The sequence below is a fragment of the Hyperolius riggenbachi genome, chromosome 1 (assembly GCF_040937935.1).
Source record: "Hyperolius riggenbachi isolate aHypRig1 chromosome 1, aHypRig1.pri, whole genome shotgun sequence".
In the NCBI taxonomy this organism is placed as follows: domain Eukaryota; kingdom Metazoa; phylum Chordata; class Amphibia; order Anura; family Hyperoliidae; genus Hyperolius; species Hyperolius riggenbachi.
In genome coordinates, this window is record NC_090646.1 from 409,692,508 (window position 1) to 409,712,796 (window position 20,289).

At 42.3% G+C, this 20,289-nt stretch overlaps 1 protein-coding gene across 3 annotated transcripts in view; it reads right to left on the reverse strand.

The window, feature by feature from the left end:
- VLDLR (very low density lipoprotein receptor) overlaps positions 1-20,289 on the reverse strand; it is a 97,115-nt gene that overhangs the window by 45,872 nt on the left and 30,954 nt on the right. For 2 of the 3 annotated variants that reach the window (XM_068235781.1, XM_068235773.1), the window contains exons 3-4: positions 14,275-14,397; positions 5,594-5,716 (exon numbers count right to left, since the gene is read on the reverse strand). In XM_068235781.1, coding sequence (XP_068091882.1) covers positions 5,594-5,716; positions 14,275-14,397 — 246 coding nt within the window. The remainder of the gene's footprint in view (positions 1-5,593; positions 5,717-14,274; positions 14,398-20,289) is intronic. The other variant, XM_068235791.1, reaches the window with a different exon arrangement.

The following is a 20,289-nucleotide window of genomic DNA, read 5'->3' on the forward strand; positions in this document are numbered from 1 at the left end:
AAAGGATGCCAGCAGTCTTCGTGCTTGCGGTACACTTTTTGCTGCTGGTCGGAGCAACTGCCATTCACTGTGCTTTTAAAGGAAAAAAAAAAAATTATAAAAAGAACCGAGAATCCCCATGAGGATATGGGCTAGTCTAAAACCTGCCGGTCCTGTCAGATTACTACCTACTGTGACAGCAACAGAGAATATGTATGGCTCATTTTACTCTGGATGAAAAATGTGTCTGTATGTTTACTTCAAATTTAAGCTTGTCCTTTAAGCCAAGTACACATTTGAGATAAAATTTTGGAAAATAGAAGATCTGACCAATTTTACCACCTTCCATGTAGTATAAGCATATACCTACAAAATCTACTCTATTAATCTGAGTACCCCGAACAGAATCTTTGCTAGATGCTTTATGCTGAATACATGGTTCGTTCCAGCATCGAATGCACCGCTCGATTTCCGACGAATCGATTGTTCCCGAACATTTCCGAGCGCATTTTGATGATTTTTAGGTTCGATTGCCATGTTAACCCTCCTGGCGGTATAAAAAAAAAAAAAAAAAAAAAAAAAAAAAAAAAAACACACACGCCAGGAGGCAGGGCGGCAGTTTTTTTTAAAAACATTTTTTCTCTATCTCATGTAGCGAGCCCAGGGCTCGCTACATGATAGCCGCTGCTCAGCGGCATCCCCCCACCCTCTTTGATCGCCTTCGGCGATCTCCGATCAGGAAATCCGTTCAAAGAACGGGATTTCCTGGAGGGCTTCCCCCGTCGCCATGGCGACGGGCGGGACGACGTCAATGACTACGTTCGGGGTTACCGCCAAGAAGGTTAAGTATGGCAAATCAACCTAACGATTAAGCGGACATGTCGGAAATAAACTGACGGGTATTGAGCGGCGCATCTATGGGAATAGAGTGCGGGAACGACCCGTGTGTATCCAGCATTATAAAAAGATGCTGTACTCCTGCAAAGATAATTTCCTACAAAATGCATTTATATAAACTAACAAAGTGTATGAAATCTGAAGATGTCAGACATTTATCTGCATATCCATCCTAGTGGTTCTAATCTGCAGATTAACCATTTACCGTCAACCTAGCGTAGTAAAATGTCATGCTTTTGCCTGTTAATGGCAACATGACGTTTTAATATGTTGCACGTTCCCGCCGCTATGCACGTGTGCGCGCCACTACCGCCGCCGTTTGTCGGGTTCCCATGCTGGGTGATGGGGGGTTGGGAAGAGGACCGAGAGGTCCTCTACCCAATCGCACTGCCTGGAGTGAATGGACGCAACCGTGAACAGCGGCCGCGTCCATTCATAACAGGAAACGGAACTTTTTTTTTACTCTTAAAAAGTGATCACTTCCTATATGGGAGTGTTCACTAGCGCCATCGTGGCCAAAGAGTATATTACACATACAAAGCATATACATATGCAAGTACACACACTATTAATAAAATTACACTTGTCTATATAACTTGCAACGAGTCTTACAGCGCTGGAGGAATTTTGGCCCACTCTTTACAGAATTGTAATTCAACTTTGAGGGTTTTCTAGCATGAACCGCCTTTTTTAAGGTCATGCCACAACATCTCATAGGATTCAGGTCAGGACTTTGACTAGGCCACTCCAAGTCTTCATTTTGTTTTTCTTCAGCCATTTAGAGGTGGATTTGCTGGTGTGTTTTGGGTCATTGTCCTGCTGCAGCACCCAAGATCGCTTGAGTTGACGAACAGATGGCCGGACATTCTCCTTCAGGATTTTTTTGGTAGACAGTAGAATTCATGGTTCCATCACAGCAAGCCTTCCAGGTCCTAAAGCAGCAAAACAACCCTAGACCACCAACACCATATTTTACTGTTGGTATGATCTTTTGCTGAAATGCTTTGTTACTTCTACACCAGATGTAACGTGACATGAACCTTCCAAAAAGTTCAACTTTTGTCTCGTCGGTCCACAAGGTATTTTCCCCAAAGTCTTGGCAATCATTGAGATGTTTAGCAAAATTGAGACAAGCCTTAATGTTCTTTTTGCTTAAAAGTGGTTGGTGCCTTGGATATCTGCCATGCAGACTGTTTTTTGCCCAGTCTCTTTCTTATGGTGGAGTCGTGAACACTGACCTTAATTGAGGCCTGCAGTTCTTTAGATGTTGTCCTGGGGTCTTTTGTGGCCTCTGATGAGTTCTCTGCGCTCTTGGGGTAATTTTGGTCGGCCACTCCTGGGAAGTTTCACCACTGTTCCATGTTTTTACCATTTGTGGATAATGGCTCACTGTGGTTCGCTGGAGTCCCAAAGCTTTAGAAATGGCTTTATAACCTTTACCAGATCTCAATTACTTTTGTTCTCATTTGTTCCTGAATTTCTTTGGATCTTGGCATGATGTCTAGCTTTTGATGTGCTTTTGGTCTACTTCTGTGTCAGATCGCTCCTATTTAAGTGATTTGATTGAAACAGGTGTGGCGGTAATCAGGCCTGGGGGTGACTACAGAAATTGAACTCAGGCATGATAAATTAGTTAATTTTTTAACAAGGGGCAATCACTTTTTCACACAGGGCCATGTATTATGTTATCTTTGACTAATAGTTAACGGTTTTTGATGAGCAGAAACATTTAAGTGTGAAACATGCAAAATAAAATCAGGAAGGGGCAAATAGTTTTTCACATCACTGTATATACCTACCATAAGGCACCAGGTGTAGCCATGGCTAGTGATGCTGCTTTGTTCTTCCAACTGGGACCCCTTTTCATAGTTTGGTCAACATTCAGGAAAATAGCAGCAGGCAGTGCAGGGGACTATACTACTTTCTGCACTAGATGTACTATTGTCTGCAGCTGCAGAAGTTGCCTGTCATTAGTAGCCATGTGCACTGGCCGCTGTAATACCAGACTGCCCTAGACTTTAATTACTCTGATCAGCATAAATAATCAATACTACAGGGAAGTCTGCTGTTGCAGAAGTTAGTTAGTTATACAGGTGTTGACAGCAGACTTCTGTAGTGAGCAAAAAAAAGCTCCAGGCACAACACACAACCGTCAATAGAGATGTCAGAAACCTCTGATTTTGGGTCAGTGGATGTGAACTTTTGCAAAAGTCTGCGAACAGGCACCATAATGGCAGACAGCTTTAACAGTTAATAGCCAATCCCCCTTACATGCTAGAAACACAAAAATGTACAGGGGATGTGGAGGGGGGCCGTGACAAGATTTATTTTCCCTCTCAAAGACCTAATACTTTGAAAAATAGATTTTAAAGTTAAAACAAAAAACCCCACACTTAATGCAGTAAATGACAGTTCTAATGAAACAAAACAAAGCCCCCTTACATGGTAGAAACACCAAATTTTCAGGCCATGTTAAAGATAGGAAACAAAAACCACTTTCCCATTTCATTTTTATGAAAAGTGGGGTCCCCCTACCAAGCACATTTAACCCCTTTTTTCCCATGCAGGCTGGGAGGCTCTTCCCCACCTCCGGTGCTCTAGGAGGTGGGGCAACTACTCCCTCAGGGGTTCATGGTGGCATCTGGGAGTCCCCTTTAAGAAGGGGACCCCAGATGCCCACCCCCAGGATAAATGAGTATAAGTACCCATTTCCATGAAGGGTTAAATGAAATTAAACATGTTGAAAAAGTCCTTTATTAATCTTAGTTAACCAGAAACCCGTACAAAACAAACACTGCATTATATCTCATTTAAAATTATACTTTTAGAATTTCAAAGTAAAAAGAAAAAACCTGCAAGTTTGGCATTTAAGGATGCTTTGCTATTAACCTCTAAAGTCGGCTGCCATTTAATTTTCCCATGATCAGAAGGAGAACTTTAACTAGTTCAGCCTATCTGGACGACCATGTTCGTCCAGATAGGACGTGGTGCTGCAGTGGCACCGTGCTCCACTGCCTGCCGTTAGCCCCCCCCCCCCCCCGATCAGTGAATGGGAATATAGTTCCCATTCACTGATCTATGTCCCCCCCCCCCCGCATAAAAACCGATGCTCTTATCAGAGACCGCTGTCTTTTTTCCTCTTCAGAAAAAAAAAAAAGTCCTAGTTCCTAGTTGAGAGATCATTCACATCCAGGACTGACTGAGGCCATCTTGTGGCCAAATAGTAAAGTACACCCACATACATATTAAATTACATACAGTTTCCCTCACACCAAAAATTACCCAAATGTGATTAAAGTTTAAAAAAAAAAAGTTACCTATGGGTCTAAACTTTTTAAATGATGATAGATGGATTTTTTTTAATTATAACCTTGTAAATAGTGGACACAAATTGAAAAAGATGCACCTTTATTTCTAAATAAAATATCGGCGCCATAAATTGAGATCAGGACATCATTTAAACTGTAATAACCGGGACAAAAAAAGTGTTTTAGTTACGGTAGAATATTATATGAATTTCAAACTATAATGGCCAAAAACTGAGAAATTCTCTTCATTTCTTAATCTCCCTGATAAAATGGATTTAGAAACATTTTTAGCAAAATGTACCACCCAAAGAAAGCCCAGTTAGTGACGGAAAAAAACGATATAGATTTGTGATTAGTGATAAAGTTATTGGCGAATGAATGGGAGGTGAATGTTGCGCAGATGCATAAGGTTTGACACTGGGGCTGAATTGGTTAAAAAGAGATTCTCAAAAACTAAGGTCAGATTGTTACAAATCAAAGATTGTAAACCTTGGATTCAAAAGAAAATTAATGTAAAGATGGCCACACTTAAAGAGGAACTCCAGTGAAAATGTAGTAAAAAAAGTGCTTCATTTTTACAAGAATTATGTATAAATGATTGAGTCAGTGATTGCTCATTGTAAAATCTTTCCTCTCCCCGATTTACATTCATTACATGGCGACGATTTTACTGTGGGCAGGTTATGTAGCTGCTCCTAGCTGTTTTGGCAGTTAGAGACAGCTGTAAACAGATAATTCCTGTCTGAACATTGTTACATTGTGGCAGTTTGCCCAGAGTAGCTTCTTGTGGGAGGGATTTCAGCACAAAGTCATACAGCGCCCCCTGATGGTCTGTTTGTGAAAATTATTTTATTTCTCATGTAAAAGGGGGTATCAGCTACTGATTGAGATAAAGTTCAATTCTAGGTTGGAGTTTCTCTTTAAGGCTACTTGTGCAGCCTGACTACTGGTCAAGATTGTTTCATTGATTTTGCCTGGGTAGGATTGGTTAACGCAGGACAGATTGCAAACACTTGTGGTCAAGAGGAAAGCCTGAGGCTACATGCAGTGGGATATTGTATTGAGGTGTAAAAAAAAAAAAAAATTCTCCTGTACCTGGTAATTTGTGCATTTACAGGTAATGCACTGCGTTACCATAATGCTACACGTTACAATGCAATGCCAACTGTGTACTGTCAACGTCCCATAGGATCATCATTGTAGTGCAGCAAGCTGCATTATAACAGCTCTACAAAGTCCCACTGTGAACAAGCCCTGAATATATCACATCTGACTTACCTAATGGTCGTTCAAAATATATATTAAAGTGGTCTGATTGTAGCCTTTTACAATACATATGTTACCAGCTTTTAGGTCCACCTACAATAGGAGTTTCGCACAAACACAGCTATGTCAGCCTTAACACTTACCACAATTATCTTCATCCTCTCCATTTTCACAGTCATGTTCACCATCACAGCGCCATGAATTAGGGACACAGCGGTTAGAAGTAGGTCCACAGCTTACTTCATTAGGCTTGCAAGTTCTTGCATCTAAGGAGAAGATTTAGTTTTAGCATAGACCCTCCACTTGGTTATGCATGCCAGCAGCAAGGACTGCAATGAGCTGAAAATTTATACAACTAAAATTTGCATAAAGTTACCAAAAGTTTCTATCAACTTAAATTTGCATCTCAATGACCATCCCTAGCCACAGCTACAAAATGTATGGTGTAATAAAAATGTACTCTAGGATCAAAGTTTTGTGCAAGCCACACCTTGGTTTATAGTGTAAAGGCATCTCTGTAGTACGATTAGTACAAGTACACACTTGAGCTGGGATGGGGCCAATCTCCTTTCCTGCCTGTACAAACTACAGTAGTCATTCCCAGAGCACAATGTACAACAGAGCTGTATAGATTCACCAAGAGCCTCAGTATGTTCTAGTGCTGGCTTCACTGTGATTTGTTGGATCAGCTGATTTGCCAAGTTCTTATTTTCTGTGATGACAGCCTGCTTTAACACGACTAGCAAATCAACTTGCATATCCCATCACTATTAAATGTGCTCAAGCAATATTTCACACTGCATGTGTGCAGGTTGTGAAACAATGTTTGAACAACATTGTACACATGTGAAATCTTGCGCTTGCGGATGCAGTGTCGATCGATGGCTGGTAGTGGTTACACTCTAGCTGCTCCAGTGTAGCCCTGCTGTCATAAGGCTGAAGCAGAAAAAAAGAGAAAATGGAGAAAGGAGCGCTCTGTAGTGTAACGTTTTAATGGAACAAATCCGCAAAAAAAAAATCCACTTACTAGATTTAAGTAAAAACAGGCATGTAGTTAGGCATATAGCCCTTCAATCCTCTGGTTGGTGCAACCTCAAACTACTGTGGCCATCGGAGTTGAGTAGATCTGATGTTAAACGACCCTGGTTGCCTCACCATGTGGTAGCCTTGTGCTGGTGACTAGTTTCTGCGTTCCATGTCTTCGTCAAACAACTCCAATGGCCACGGTAGTTTCAGGTTGCAAAAACCAGGGAAGGCTTGAAGGGCTATATGCCCAACTACATGCCTGTTTTTACTTAAATCTAGTAAGGCCTAGTGCACATTGAGCGGTTTTGGTATCTTTTTAGAACTGCTTGCGTATGTGGAAACACTTGGGTTATGTATTTCAATGGGCTGGTGCACATCAGAGCACTAGGAATTTTGTAGAAATGCATACTCCCGGGCTGCAGCATTGTTTGGATTTCGGAGGAGTTTTCTGCCTCCAATGTTAAGTATAGGAAAAATGCAAAACGCTTGGACGCCAGATCAGAGCAGTTTTCCAGGCTTTTTTACAGTAGCTGTTCAATAACAGCTTTATATCAGTTATCTGCTGCACAAAACGCTTAAGAAAAAAGACGCTTCAAAAACTGCTAGCGTTTTGCAGATCTGCTAGTGGTTTTTGGTGTGCACTAGGCCTAAGTGAATTTTTTTATTACGCATTTGTTCCAATAAAAACGTTACACTACGGAGTGCTCCTCCATTTTAACATTGTACACATGGCTGACTGCGCAATATCTGCCCAACAGTGAGTTTATCAGCCAGTTGGCCCACACAAAATGGCCAATGTTGGCCACTAGTTTAATATATACAGGGTTCTATATGGTAAAATCCAATTCAGATGTTTCAAATGACTTGTATGGTGTGTCCTTAGCTTCAGGCCATCACTAGAAGTGTCTCAATATACAGATGCTTGAGGCAGTTTCAGACTGAAAATCAGCGTTAGCGACACGTCGAGCTCCAATGCACTGCATAAAAAAAAAAAAAAAAAAAAAAGCTTTCAGAGAACAGTGCACTATTGCAGTGTTCTCCCTCTGGCCACTGGGCAAGCAAGTAGTGACACACCCTTGCTGTCACTTCCTGCTATGGAGATGCGGAGGTGCATAGTTAATATAGGCTTTCCGTGCATGTGAGCTGCAACATGTTGGTGAATTTTTCCAAATCCATATGCGTTGCCATAGACTAACTTCCAGGCCAACGCAGATTGCCGCAATGTAGTTCTTGACCTGGAGATGCGGCGAAAGCACCACTTCCATTGCGCCGTAATGTTACAATATGAAAGTCTTCATTGCACGGTGGTGTGCGGTAGATATACCACACCGCCTCAGTGTGAAAGGGCCCTGAGGGTTCTTGGCAAAGATTTCTGGGGCCAAAATTCCAAACTGATACAGGATTATGCAAAGAGTATATAAAGCTAATAAAGATGAAAAAAGGGCTCATACTCCAGGTGGGAATGGATTGATCCATTTTCAAGCTGCACAAGTTTGCATAATCTGGCAACTCCTATCTGCATCTCATTGACTATCCCTAGTCAGTAGCGTGAAAGCCGCTGGCATCTATACTGCACTCTGCCCAAATCCCTACCACAGCAATTGTGTACAGAATGTTTATGCATACATTAGTGAACCATCACGGCTTTAGCTCAGATAGAAGTTTAGCATGACTGCCCAAACTGGAAAAATGTCAATTACAATACTGCTCACCTACTGACTAGGATGTTACTAACAAAGCAGTTAACAAATTTAGTAAATCCAGTGAAAACAATTTTCAGAGATATCAAATGGCATAAGTTACTGAAGTAAGTCTTGAATGCATACTAGATGAAACCCTGAGCTGGCTAAAGATCTAGCATGCGTACAAGTGTCCTGTCGCTTTAAAGTGGATCAGAGATGAAATTTCTCCATTGCATAATTTAGTTCCTTTCCTATTGTTTATAGGGCATTCAAGCCAAATACGTTTGTTTTAATACTCCAATTCCCTATAAACTTAACAAGCCTCGCCCACAGCATTTCAGAGAGCCTTGGCATTTTCAGACAGTAGCAAGATCTCACGGGAGCTCAGTCTGGGATAGAGGGGAGGTATTACTAGCTAGAGATTTCAGAGGCAGAGGGGAGGAGAGGAGGGGGGGGGGGTTAGGTTTTTCCTTACAGGCTGAGTGCTGAAGATTCAGATAAGCTTGCCTGTGTACAAACCTGGCTGCTGTCATTGTATCACAGGAAGAAATTTTCTATTGAAGCGGTTTGCAGCTGTCGTAACTTGTCTATAGATCTTATCTAAAGTTTGTTATAGTTTTTTTAATCTCAGATCTGATTTAAAGATCTGACATGCCAGATATCCTGGAAGCTCCCAGTAGCCTCCCAGTTCCTCTAACATCAGTCTGGTTAATGGGACAGCATAGTCCAGCTACCCACAGCCCATTAATGAAATGGGACTCCAAGATCAGTAAAATTACAGTTCATACATCTCTTCATGCTCCCAATCCTTAAAGGCCATCAAAAAAACTTACTATAGATAAAAACTTTTTTTAATACTCTTAGTGTACACATTACCACTAGTGCTAGGGGCACTTTATTCACCCAGGTCTCTCTCCCTGCTTAAAAATTCATTTCTCACACAGCTCACAAATATATTTCACTGTGTCACTCACAGCATACAGGAGACACGTGGAGAAAGGCTGATCTGAGGTGGTAACAGGTAACTAAATGAGTTGGAATATAACACTAGTCTGTTTACACTCAGACTGGTTGCCTGCTTGTGATGATGATTCACTCCAGGCTGCATCCACTTTACAAGCTGCTGAGAGGGGCAGACCACTGTTTACAATTAGCATCTTTATTATTTTTGCTTCTCTTGACTGAAAAACACATTGCTAGAATCTAACCCCTTACCACCATATCAATAAGATTCTTTCAGCAAGGTGATAATAAAACTATAAACTGAGGAGATTATAGCAACTCCCCTGTGCAGAGACATGGTCTTGCCCTTAAACTGACTGAGGATTTTACAGCTGAGGGGGAACAGCTGTGTGAGGAAACAAATTGCTTCTAGTACTTGTCCTAATGTGTGCTATAACATACAGCATTTAAAAATAAATGCATAGATCGATAGTATTCTAACTAAAAAAGTCTAATGCCACATACATTTCCAGCAATTTGTAAATGTCATTTTCTTCACAATAAACTATGAAGAAAAGCCTTTGTCTTGCTATTTCCTGAGAACAGTTCACTGTGGGCATTACTATGGAGGACTGTGTCCAGCACATCCAGCATACAGAAAATCTTCACTGGCTCTAATACTGTGAGTAAACTGTTCAGAACAGCAAGCAGAAATATAGCTGTGTGCTCCTGTGTCTCTGCCACAGGCTAAAGTAACAGTTTACAGCCGGGTCAGAGTTCAGCTCTGCCTCCCAACAAAAATTGTTACAAACAGCTGGTAAACTAGGCACCCCCCTCCCCCCACAGGCTGTGTGAGAGACATCTGAAAAGCTTTCTAGTGTTGCTAGCTAAAAGTGCTATAGGTATATAGGGTTTACAGAAGGACCAGTCTTATAGTACTTTAAAGGTTTATTACGCTTCAAGTTACCCCAACCAATTCTGATATATGCAACGCTCGATTCTGGATAACTGATAAAGCACAGACCTTCCAATGTTTGAATGGACTTTTCTCTGCACATAAAAATCTGAGGCATGCCACACCCATACCCCCAGACCTTGCATAACTACACCAGAAATAGGTAAAAGGCAAACTTACTAAAATGTAGGATTAATGGTTAGGCTGTTTGCAGTATATCGCTAGTGCTCATCCAATAGAATACAAGGTCTTAACTAGCAAGTAAATTCAGATCTCTAAGATGGCATGGGGCTTTTGACATTGAACTTCAATTGGCAACATGTCGTGGTCCTCTTCATGACTAATCTGGAGTGCAGTAGTCCATAAAACTCACTGACTAGACCACAGAACAAACTGGCCTTGGTTCTTGGCTGTCAAAAATAAATATAGCCCTGAGCTGGCGGAGGCCCACTGAATATAACTGAGCTTTAGCCTGTGCCCTCATTATCAAGCTTTAATAATGCACCATTTCACCCAGTCACTTATGTACCCTTGCAGGCTTCTTGAAGTTGGAACTGGAAAAAAAAAGTCAGACAAGAAACAGTCTCTCAAATGTACACCATTCCATCCATTTATCAATGTTGTCCTTCCTCCTGCTGCTTTCCTACACCAAGATTGTTAAAGAGACACAAGCGGAAAAAAAAAAAATAGATATGATTTGTATGTGTAGCACAGCTAAGAAATAAAACATTAAGATCAGATACATCAGTGTAATTGTTTCCAGTACAGGAAGAGTTGAGAAACTCCAGTTCTCTATGTAAAAAAGCTATTAAGCTCTCCGACTAACTTAGTCGTGGAGAGGGCTGTTATCTGACTATCTCAACTGTAATTGAACTGTTTACTTTTCCTCTGCCAGAGGAGAGTTCATTACTTCACAGACTGCTCTGAAAGACTCATTTTGAATGCTGAGTGTTGTGTAATCTGCACATATTATAGGATAATGCAATGTTAGAAAAAACACTATATACCTGAAAATAAAAATATGAGATTATTTTCTTTGCTGCTAATCTAGTAATTATTCATAGTACACAACCAATTCACTATATTTTTTTTCGCTTCAGTGTCTCTAAGGTTTCTAATCAGACTCCAGCTCGTCATTAAAGGTCGACAGTCTGGCTTCCCAATTATTCTTGTGGTAGAGTAGCTCTGTCCTCAGCCATTTCCACAAAAAGGCACCTTATTTATCCACTCTTTTTACACTATAGCTTTGAATGAATATTAGTGCATCGCAGCAGTATACAGCAGATACAGTAGACAGCAATTAAACCAAGAAAAAAAGTATACTGTTCACTCTAAATCACACATGTTAAACACCAGCCTGTGGGCCAAATCTGGCCCTCAGAGCCATTAAATTTAGCCCTCAAGTGGTTTCCCTACTTTACATTAGCTTTGGCCCACTGTAGACCAGGGAAGGATATATTTGAGTTGAAGCCCTAGAACACCAGGGAAGCAGTTTTGGAGAAAACACTAATCACTAGGCAACTGTATAGGGATAAGGTGGGGCCACTAGGGAACTGTATAGGGTTTGAAGGGAAGCCAATAGACACCAGCAAACTTTATAAGGGAGGAAGGTAGCCAGTAGACAGCTTGGCCAGCAACAAGGTCCTGGTGTTGACTTTCGGCCCACTTTGTATTTGAGTTTGACACCCCTGCTCTAAAATTAAGTCAGAAATGGCTTCCAAGGTCATGTACAAGATACTAAAAAGTCAGCAGAGAGAAAAAAAATCCACCACTCATTCTGGGTGTGTCCTGTAAAGTCACATTTGAGAAGATCTAGGAGCTACATTGGCAGAACTAGAAGGTTGGCCAAGGGGTACCCAACAATCCAAAGAGTCCCAAAATGGTTCTGACCCCTAAAGGGTTAGTTATATTTCCAGCTATTTTTAGTGTACCAACTTCCCCAAGTGCCTGTAGTTCTTTCCCAATTTTCCTGGGTCACAAGTAAAGCTTTTAGTGGTGTCTTTAATTAGCAGCTGCAATGTCAGTTTACATAGGTCTCAAACATTGAGTAATCCAGGCAAAGGCTGATTTAAGAGCCAATCTTCATTATAGCACATAATCTACTTTAGTCATTTGATTTCCAATCCAAATGTCAATTGTTGATACAATACTGAGACATGTCTGGAGCCACCCCTCCGTGTCTGACTCTGCAGTTTGTCTTAGCCCAGATAAAATCCTGAAATACCCAGTGCAAAACAGAAAAGACCAACTTTGACACATGCAGATTCAGAGCAGCATTTTCCTCTGAGCCCAAACTTACCTGGGGGATTCTACCACCATTCCATCCCTCTCCTTTCTTTTCTTTCCCCCCCCCCCCCCCCCCCTCCGACATCCTATGCCTGCACCAAGACAGAACCACCAGGGTCTAATATCACAGGCCACTGCACATCCTTGCCCATGTCACCAGGAGCATCCTGTGCAGGCTTACTACACCGCATGCTCACATGAGCGGGAGCGAGGACATGTGGCCAGGACTGCGCAGGTGCAGTGACCCACAACATTTAAGTTGCAAAAATAAAAAGTTAGCTGCAGCAGGTGACCAGAGGATCATTTTGTCCTGGCGTGGTCACAGGACATCTAGGGGAAGTGGGGGTTGTGGTAGAAGCCCCATTGTTTTTCTTTATAGAGCCTAGTTGTCTTAAGGTGGCCATACAGCCATCGACTTGGCAGCTGATCAGCCAGATTTGACAATTGGACAATGTGACCAGTTTTGGGCTGAGCATGGCAACTGACATACTGCAAGATGTTAGGCTGCCATGGTTGATCAGGTGCACACCATTGAGACTAGTGATGAATGCGATGAAACCCCAAATGCTGCCCCCCCCATGTTTAATGTGCCCCCTGATGCCCAGTTCACTTTACCTGCTCATGTCTGCCTCTTGTTCCAGGCTCTGTCCACACATGCTCCCCGTGGTTGCCAGAGTAACATGGGCAGGCATGGTGTCATGCCCATATGTACACCAGCAACCACATGGGGCATGTGTGGATGGAGCAGGCAGCAAACAAGGACAGGTAATGTATAGTGCACTGGGCACAGTGTCTAGCTGGCAAGTTGGCAGATGGTGTTGCAAGGCCAATTTCCAATAGATTTTTGAAATGATCAGGATTCAGCCTGTAGTGTATGTGCATTACCTGGAGCAGGTTGCACATGAAAAGTTCAAAGGTTAAACTGCTTGTGCAGAACACTCCCAGCTGGGACTGCACATGCAACACTGCTGAACTCCAGAGCCAAAGAATGGAGGGGACTGGGGAAAGTCAAGTATAAATCCTTGCACTTTTATTAAGAAAAACATTTAACTTACCTGGAGCCTCCTGCAGTCCTGCCAACTTACTGGCTGCAGTAGCGCCCAAGTCACACACCTGAAACAAGTATGCAGCTAATGCAGTCAGACTTGAGCTTGCTGTGTAAGTGAATGCTCAATGCCACCCCCCTCCTTCACAGCTGTATGTATGAAACACTGTAGCCTTAGATATGAGCAAAAGATGCTCTAAAATTGTAACAAAATCCCTTTATATGACATCAATTTTTTTTTTTTGAAGGTAAAAGTCTAGGTGTCCTAAAGACATTTGCCCGGGGACTTTGAGTTTAGATGTTAACATACCTTGTCCATGCTAATGGTACACAAAATGAGTGGAGACATTTCATGCAAGTGCCAAAAACCAAAGAAAGAAAAAAAAAAAAATTACAAAACAGCAAGTGATTAGAGTGGAAGCCCAAAACAAAGCCATCCACAGCAGGTGGTTAAAGAAAGACTGATTAAAAATCTCCGTGCCTAAACAGGTGAGAAACCTCTAAAGAATAGCTGTAGAAAAAGCTTAAAGTGGAGCTCAGCCAAAAACGTGCTACTTTTTAGACTGAAATTTGGTTAAAAAAAAAAAATTGACCATTGTCTTTTACTAGAGAAGGGAGAACTCTCCAGTGGAACAGACTTCCAAACCAAGCCCTGAGATGAAATCCCTCCAAGACTGGCCATTCAATACACAGTACTATAAAGTGAAGGAAGACAAAATTATAAGAGATCGAAACAATCTTTCAGAGTGCTGGTCACCACTAGGGCCAGCAGGAGGGAGAGAAAGTTTTAACCCTTCCTCATGCCATAAAAGAAAAAAGGTTTTGGCTGATGTTCCATTTTTTAAAGACCATTGAAATTGTGCTACTAAACCTTTAGAAGTTACTCACGGCACAGCTCTTTTGTTTCATCAGATGAATCTTCACAGTCTGGGTCTCCATCACAAAGCCACCGTACAGGAATACACGCGCCACTTTTGCAAACGAAATGATCCGCTTCACAGGTTTTCTTTGCTACAATTTTAAAGTGTCACATTTTGAATATAGAATTCTAAGCTTCATTGACAAACTCAACTCATGCATTTATCGCAGTAATGGGGTTATCTGATCACTTGCTGTTCTCTTTGCAACACAAATGCAAGGTGGAGATGGTGACACTAGTGTAAAAGGGAATGACATTGACTGTACTATAATAAGGTTTATTACTTCCTAGGAAGCACTATAGAACGGGTTTGTTAGCAGTAGATCTACTCCTACTTCATACCCTTAGCCTAGGCATTGTCATACCTGGCAAATTATAAAGGATTTTCATGTTTGTGCCCTGAATGTATAATTAGCCAGTTTGGCAAGCAGAATGCCTCCCAGAACTAAATATCTGCACCACCATTATGCTGGCTTCTAGGAACAGATAGTTAGCCAGGGCCTTGCTCAATAGAGGACTAACAAGGGGGGGGGGGGGGGGGGAACTAACCTGTAGGCCACCTTTCTCAATGGAGTACTAGCAGTTTTCAAAAGAGGCTGGATATACAGGAGTGGGAGAACCCCTGTAGGCCACCTCAAACTGGTAGTCATGACCAAGTTGTATTAAACATCTTATCCAGGCTTAAACTCCCAGCAATCCAAGAGTTAACCTGTCACAACTGTCTTGCTTGGTGTCGGAATGTTAAAGGGGCACTATGGCAAAGTAAAAAAAAAATAAAAAAAAAAATTGGCCATTTGGCCCGGTTATTGCAACGTTAAAGGGAATGTCCAAGCAAAATAAAAAAAAAAAAAGAGTTTCACTTACCTGGGGCTTCTACCAGCCCCATGCAGCCATCCTGTGCCCTTGTAGTCACTCACTGCTGCTCCAGTCCCCCGCTGGCAGCTTGCTTGCCGACCTTGGAGGTCGGCGGGCCGCATTGCGTACGTTATGCATTCCCGCTAGTGCAGGAACATTAACATACATTTTTACGCATTACTGGTTCAATGCGTAAAAATGTACGCATTAAACCAGTAACGCGTAAAAATGTATGTGTTAATGTTCCTGCACTAGCGGGAATGCGTAAAAACGTACACAATGCGCCCCGACGGCGGCAAGCTGCCAGCGGGGGACTGGAGCAGCAGTGAGTGACTACGAGGGCACAGGATGGCTGCATGGGGCTGGTAGAAGCCCCAGGTAAGTGAAACTCTTATTTTGCTTGAACCTTCCCTTTAAAATTATACCCTTAGTGTAATGTATGGTGACAATATTTGGAAATAAGGTGCATTTTTTCAGTTTTACATCACTAATTTTTAGCCCAATATTAATTGTATGTCCTCTTGACAATCATTTTTCTTCCCCAAAGTCAGGTGTGTTTTACCATTTGGCCAAAAGATGTCCCTACTGAGCAAAAATCCCATTAGTGTGCAATGTACGCTAATTGGGATACAATGTATCACTACATTGTAACCAGGGAAGTGACATAGGCTTCAAATCGGAAGCCTCCGATCCCAGTGGCAGCTGGGAGGTTATGAATGGAAACATTGTTTATATTCATAAATTTAACGATCGGGCAGCGGAGACCGCAGCGGAGGAAGCGTGGTGGCTCCATTTAGAGAACACCGTTTTTGAACAAAAACAGTGTTGCACAGCGAACATGTAAGGATTGGCACAGGGGACTTGTCCCCTGCAGCCAATCCCCCCGCTAGCAGCACAATCGTGGGCATCTGCCTGCAGGATTGCCTGCAGACTTCTCCCCTCCCCCCCCCCCCAAACTGCAGGAACGTGACTAGCACATCCCTGCGGCTCTAGCACCTTCCACTGCTGACAAAGCCCACGTCTACGCGGCTGAAATGGTCAATATCTGCAAACAGAATTTTTCCTCCACAGAGTAAAATGAGCCATAAATTACTTCTATGTTGCTGTCACTTACAGTAGGTAGTAATCTGACTGAAGTGACAAGTTTTGGGCTAGTCCATCTCTTCATAGGGGGATTATATAGTTTGGGTGGGGGGGGGAGGGAACATCCATCCATCGAGTTCAACCAGATAAGTACAACACCAGCCCGCTCCCTCACATATCCCTGTTGATCCAGAGGAAGGCAAAAAAAACCCTTACAAGGCATGGTCCAATTAGCCCCAAAAGGGAAAAATTCCTTCCCGACTCCAGATGGCAATCAGATAAAATCCCTGGAACATCATTAGGCATTACCTAGTAATTGTAGCCATGAATGTCTTTCAACACAAGGAAAGCATCTAAGCCCTCTTTAAATGCAGGTATAGAATTTGCCATAACTACTTCCTGTGGCAATGCATTCCACATCTTAATCACTCTTACTGTAAAGAACTCTTTCCCAAATAAATGGCTAAAACGTTTTTTTTTCTCCATGTCCTCTAGTCCTTTGAGAAGGCCTAAGGCTCATCTGCCAAGCTTTTATATTGCCCTCTGATGCATTTATACTTGTTAATTAGATCCCCTCTAAGGAGTCTTCTCTCTAGACTAAATAAACCCAGTTTATCTAACCTCTTGGTAAGTGAGACTTTCCATCCCATGTATCAATTTGTTGCTAGTCTCTGCACCTGCTCTAAGACTGCAATATCTTTCCTGTAATGTGGTGCCCAGAACTGAATTCCAGATGTGGCCTTACTAGAGAGTTAAACAGGGGCAATATTATTCTAGCATCTCAAGTTTTTATTTCCCTTTTAATGCATCCCAAAATTTCCCTCCGATCCTCCTATCCCTGCTGGCAGCCACTTCAGTTTTCGCCGTCCGTCAGGCTGGGAACGTGAGTGATTCTTCGTGTTCCCAGCCACAATATCCTCCCCCTATGCTGTTATTGCGGCAAGGAAGGCCGCAATAGCCTTGTTTGCACATTTTAACTTTTGCCATAGTGCCTCTTTAAAGACTTTAGCATATTGTTTTTGGGGTGCAGTGGCGCCACTCCTTGTACATCCCACTTTACAGCATATTCTTAAAACACTCAAGACCTAATGAATGTGTAGTACAGATAAAAGAAATCTGCAGTGAATAAAGTATGGATAATTAAAAAAAATTAAACAAATGCAGTGAGGGAGGATAGAGGCTCATCTACTGCCTTTAAAATGCAGATTGTCTGGCTGTCCTGCTGATTCTCTGCTTTGAGTACTTTTAGCCATAGACCCTGAACCACCATGCAGATCAGGTGTTTGACAAGACTAGCAACATGCAGGGCTATGGAGTAAGAGATGGAGCAATTTTGGGTACCAGGAGTCAGTCTGATTTCATAAACTGAGTCAGTATGGTTGTACCGACTCCACAGCCCTGGCTACATGCCCATTTCAGCTTTGTGATTCAGACACTACTGCAGCCAAAGAGATCAGAAGGATTGCCAGACAACTTGTATTGTTTAAAGCGGACCTAAACCTAGAACTTCTAAAATATAACAGCATAGCAAGTTAAAGAAAAACCATTTACAGCTTACAGAACTTTCTACATTAAATCTGCAGTGTATAATTTCTAGTTTCATGGGGGCACAGAAAATGTTGCCTCCTGTGTTTACACAATGGCACAGAAACCCTTGCCACAGAGCTGACATCTGCAATTTGAGCTAAGGGAGAATTATAGTAGTAGCAGTAGGGTATTGTACCGTGTTAGCCATCAGTAAAAGCAAGAAGTTTTAAATGGTATCATCCTGGTTTAAAACTTCTTGCTTTTAAGGGAGAATTAGAGTGTTCTCTCTAAATACATACAGGGTGGATTTCTCTGTCAGTGTAAGGTTTCGGTCCGCTTAATATAGCAGCCTCTAACTTGTTTAAAGGAATACTATCGATTGAAACAATTTTTAACACTCTATATTAGTGTACACATTACCACTAGTGCTAAGGGCACTTTATTCACCCAGGTCTCTCTCCCTGCTTAAAAATTCATTTCTCACACAGCTCATAGTAGTTTGGGTCACCCTGAGCTGCTTAGTTACTCTGTCACACAGCTCACAACTATATTTCACTGTGTCACTCACAGCATGCAGGAGACCTGAGAAGAAATAGGCTGATCTGAGGTGGTAACAGGTAACTAAATGAGCTGTAATATTGCTGGAATATAACTAGCTATAACACTAGTCTGTTTACACTCAGACTGGTTGCCTGCTTGTGATGATTCACTCCAGGCTGCATTCACTTTACAAGCTGCTGAGAGGGGCAGGCCACTGTCTACAATTAGCATTATTAGTATCTTTATCAGTCAAGAGCAGCAAAGATAATCACATTGCTAGAATCTTTAACCCATTACCACCATAACAAGATTCTTTCAGCAAGGTGATAATCTATCACCTGAGTATAGGATAGCAACTCCCCTGTGCAGAGACATGGTCTAGCCCTCTGGGAGCCCTCAGTATTTAGATACAAAACTGAGGGAGGATTTTACAGCTGAGGGGAACAGCTGTGTGAGGAATCAAATTGCTCCTAGTACTTATCCTGTGTGCTACAACATACAGCATTTATAAATAAATGCATACATAGATAGTATTCCTTTAAGTTTCCCTTTAAGCATAGAAGCATCATTGAGGCATTAATGCATAGCTGACAAGTGTACAACTAAAGGAAGCATGGGATTGAGTCAATTATGCATTTGCTTGACCCAATTCAAAGCGGCAAACAGTTACATTTGCATGCATGTTGGAATCATCTCATTGACTGCCTCTACATGTGGAAGTCCAACATATATCTTACAGCATTGGCAAAAGTATTACTACTAGGTGTGGCTACATAATTGTAGGTCATTTACAGTGGGAACTGCATTTTGTTTATAGGTGTAATATGCTGCATTTATATCACCCAAATTTACCTCAGGGTCACAACCCCATCTCTCAATGTTCAGAAAACCGATCACGTACAATATTTCATCTCTTCCTATCAGACTCATGCTGAAAGGACCACCTCCTTTAGCTGAAACTAGCAGGTCAGTCCACCTTTCAGGACTTAGGATTGCACAGGAGATAGGAGAAAAAAAATCCTGCATGCTGCTTTTTCCTGTGTTGCTAGCATCCAGTGAAAAGTGCAAGTCGGAATTGCAATTTCCAGTATAAAAAGCAACATGTCAGCAGCAATAGTGGCCTGATGTGGCCAACAGCCCCAATCAGAAGTCAGGAGGTAGTGATTGAGGAGCAACCTTGCTTGCTCCACTCTGGGAATCAGCTAAACCACCACCTCATCTAGTGGACTACATTATACAGCATAATGCCATGATCCTTATAACTCCTACGCCAAATATGGCCACCTACTGCTGTGGCTGGAGGTTAAATTTGTCACTCAGGGCTCTAGAGTCCGTACAAAAATCCACCAAGTTTATTATTCCACTGACTCCAACTCCTCTAATTTGTATAGAACAATTTTGTTGATTGGATGTATGCAACAAAAGGCTTCATCACTGCCAAAGGTTATGAATTTACAGCTACAGTATGTGAAGACATCTGCTTTTGGGAACAAATCTCCTGGCCAGGAAGAAGATGCTGTACTCTAGGCCGTCATAAGGGGTGTACACGCACTACGGCCACCAAAGACGGGTCCGTCAGACCCTACCGCTGGGCGGACGTTTAGGCGACAGTAGCATGTGTGTACACACTGTCGGCAGACTGATAGGCTGTTTCTGAACGATCTGCCCGGCGATCGTTCAGAAACAGCCTTATCAGTCCGCCGACAGTGCGTACATACTGTCGCCTGAAAGTCTGCCCAGCGGGAGGGTGTGACAGACCAGTCGTTTGTGGCCGTAGTGCGTGTGTATGCACCTTATGCCTGTCATCTATATGTTAAGATTCCCCAGGGCTCCATATATCTGGGTTCCAGCATGTAGCCCTGCCACCTTGAAGAAAAGGGCCTCTACCTTTACTGCATCAGATATAGAAAAGGTGAAGGCCATTGTGTGCAAGAGGCAGATCTATGCACTGTAATACAGCTGATAGTGTTCCAATCTTA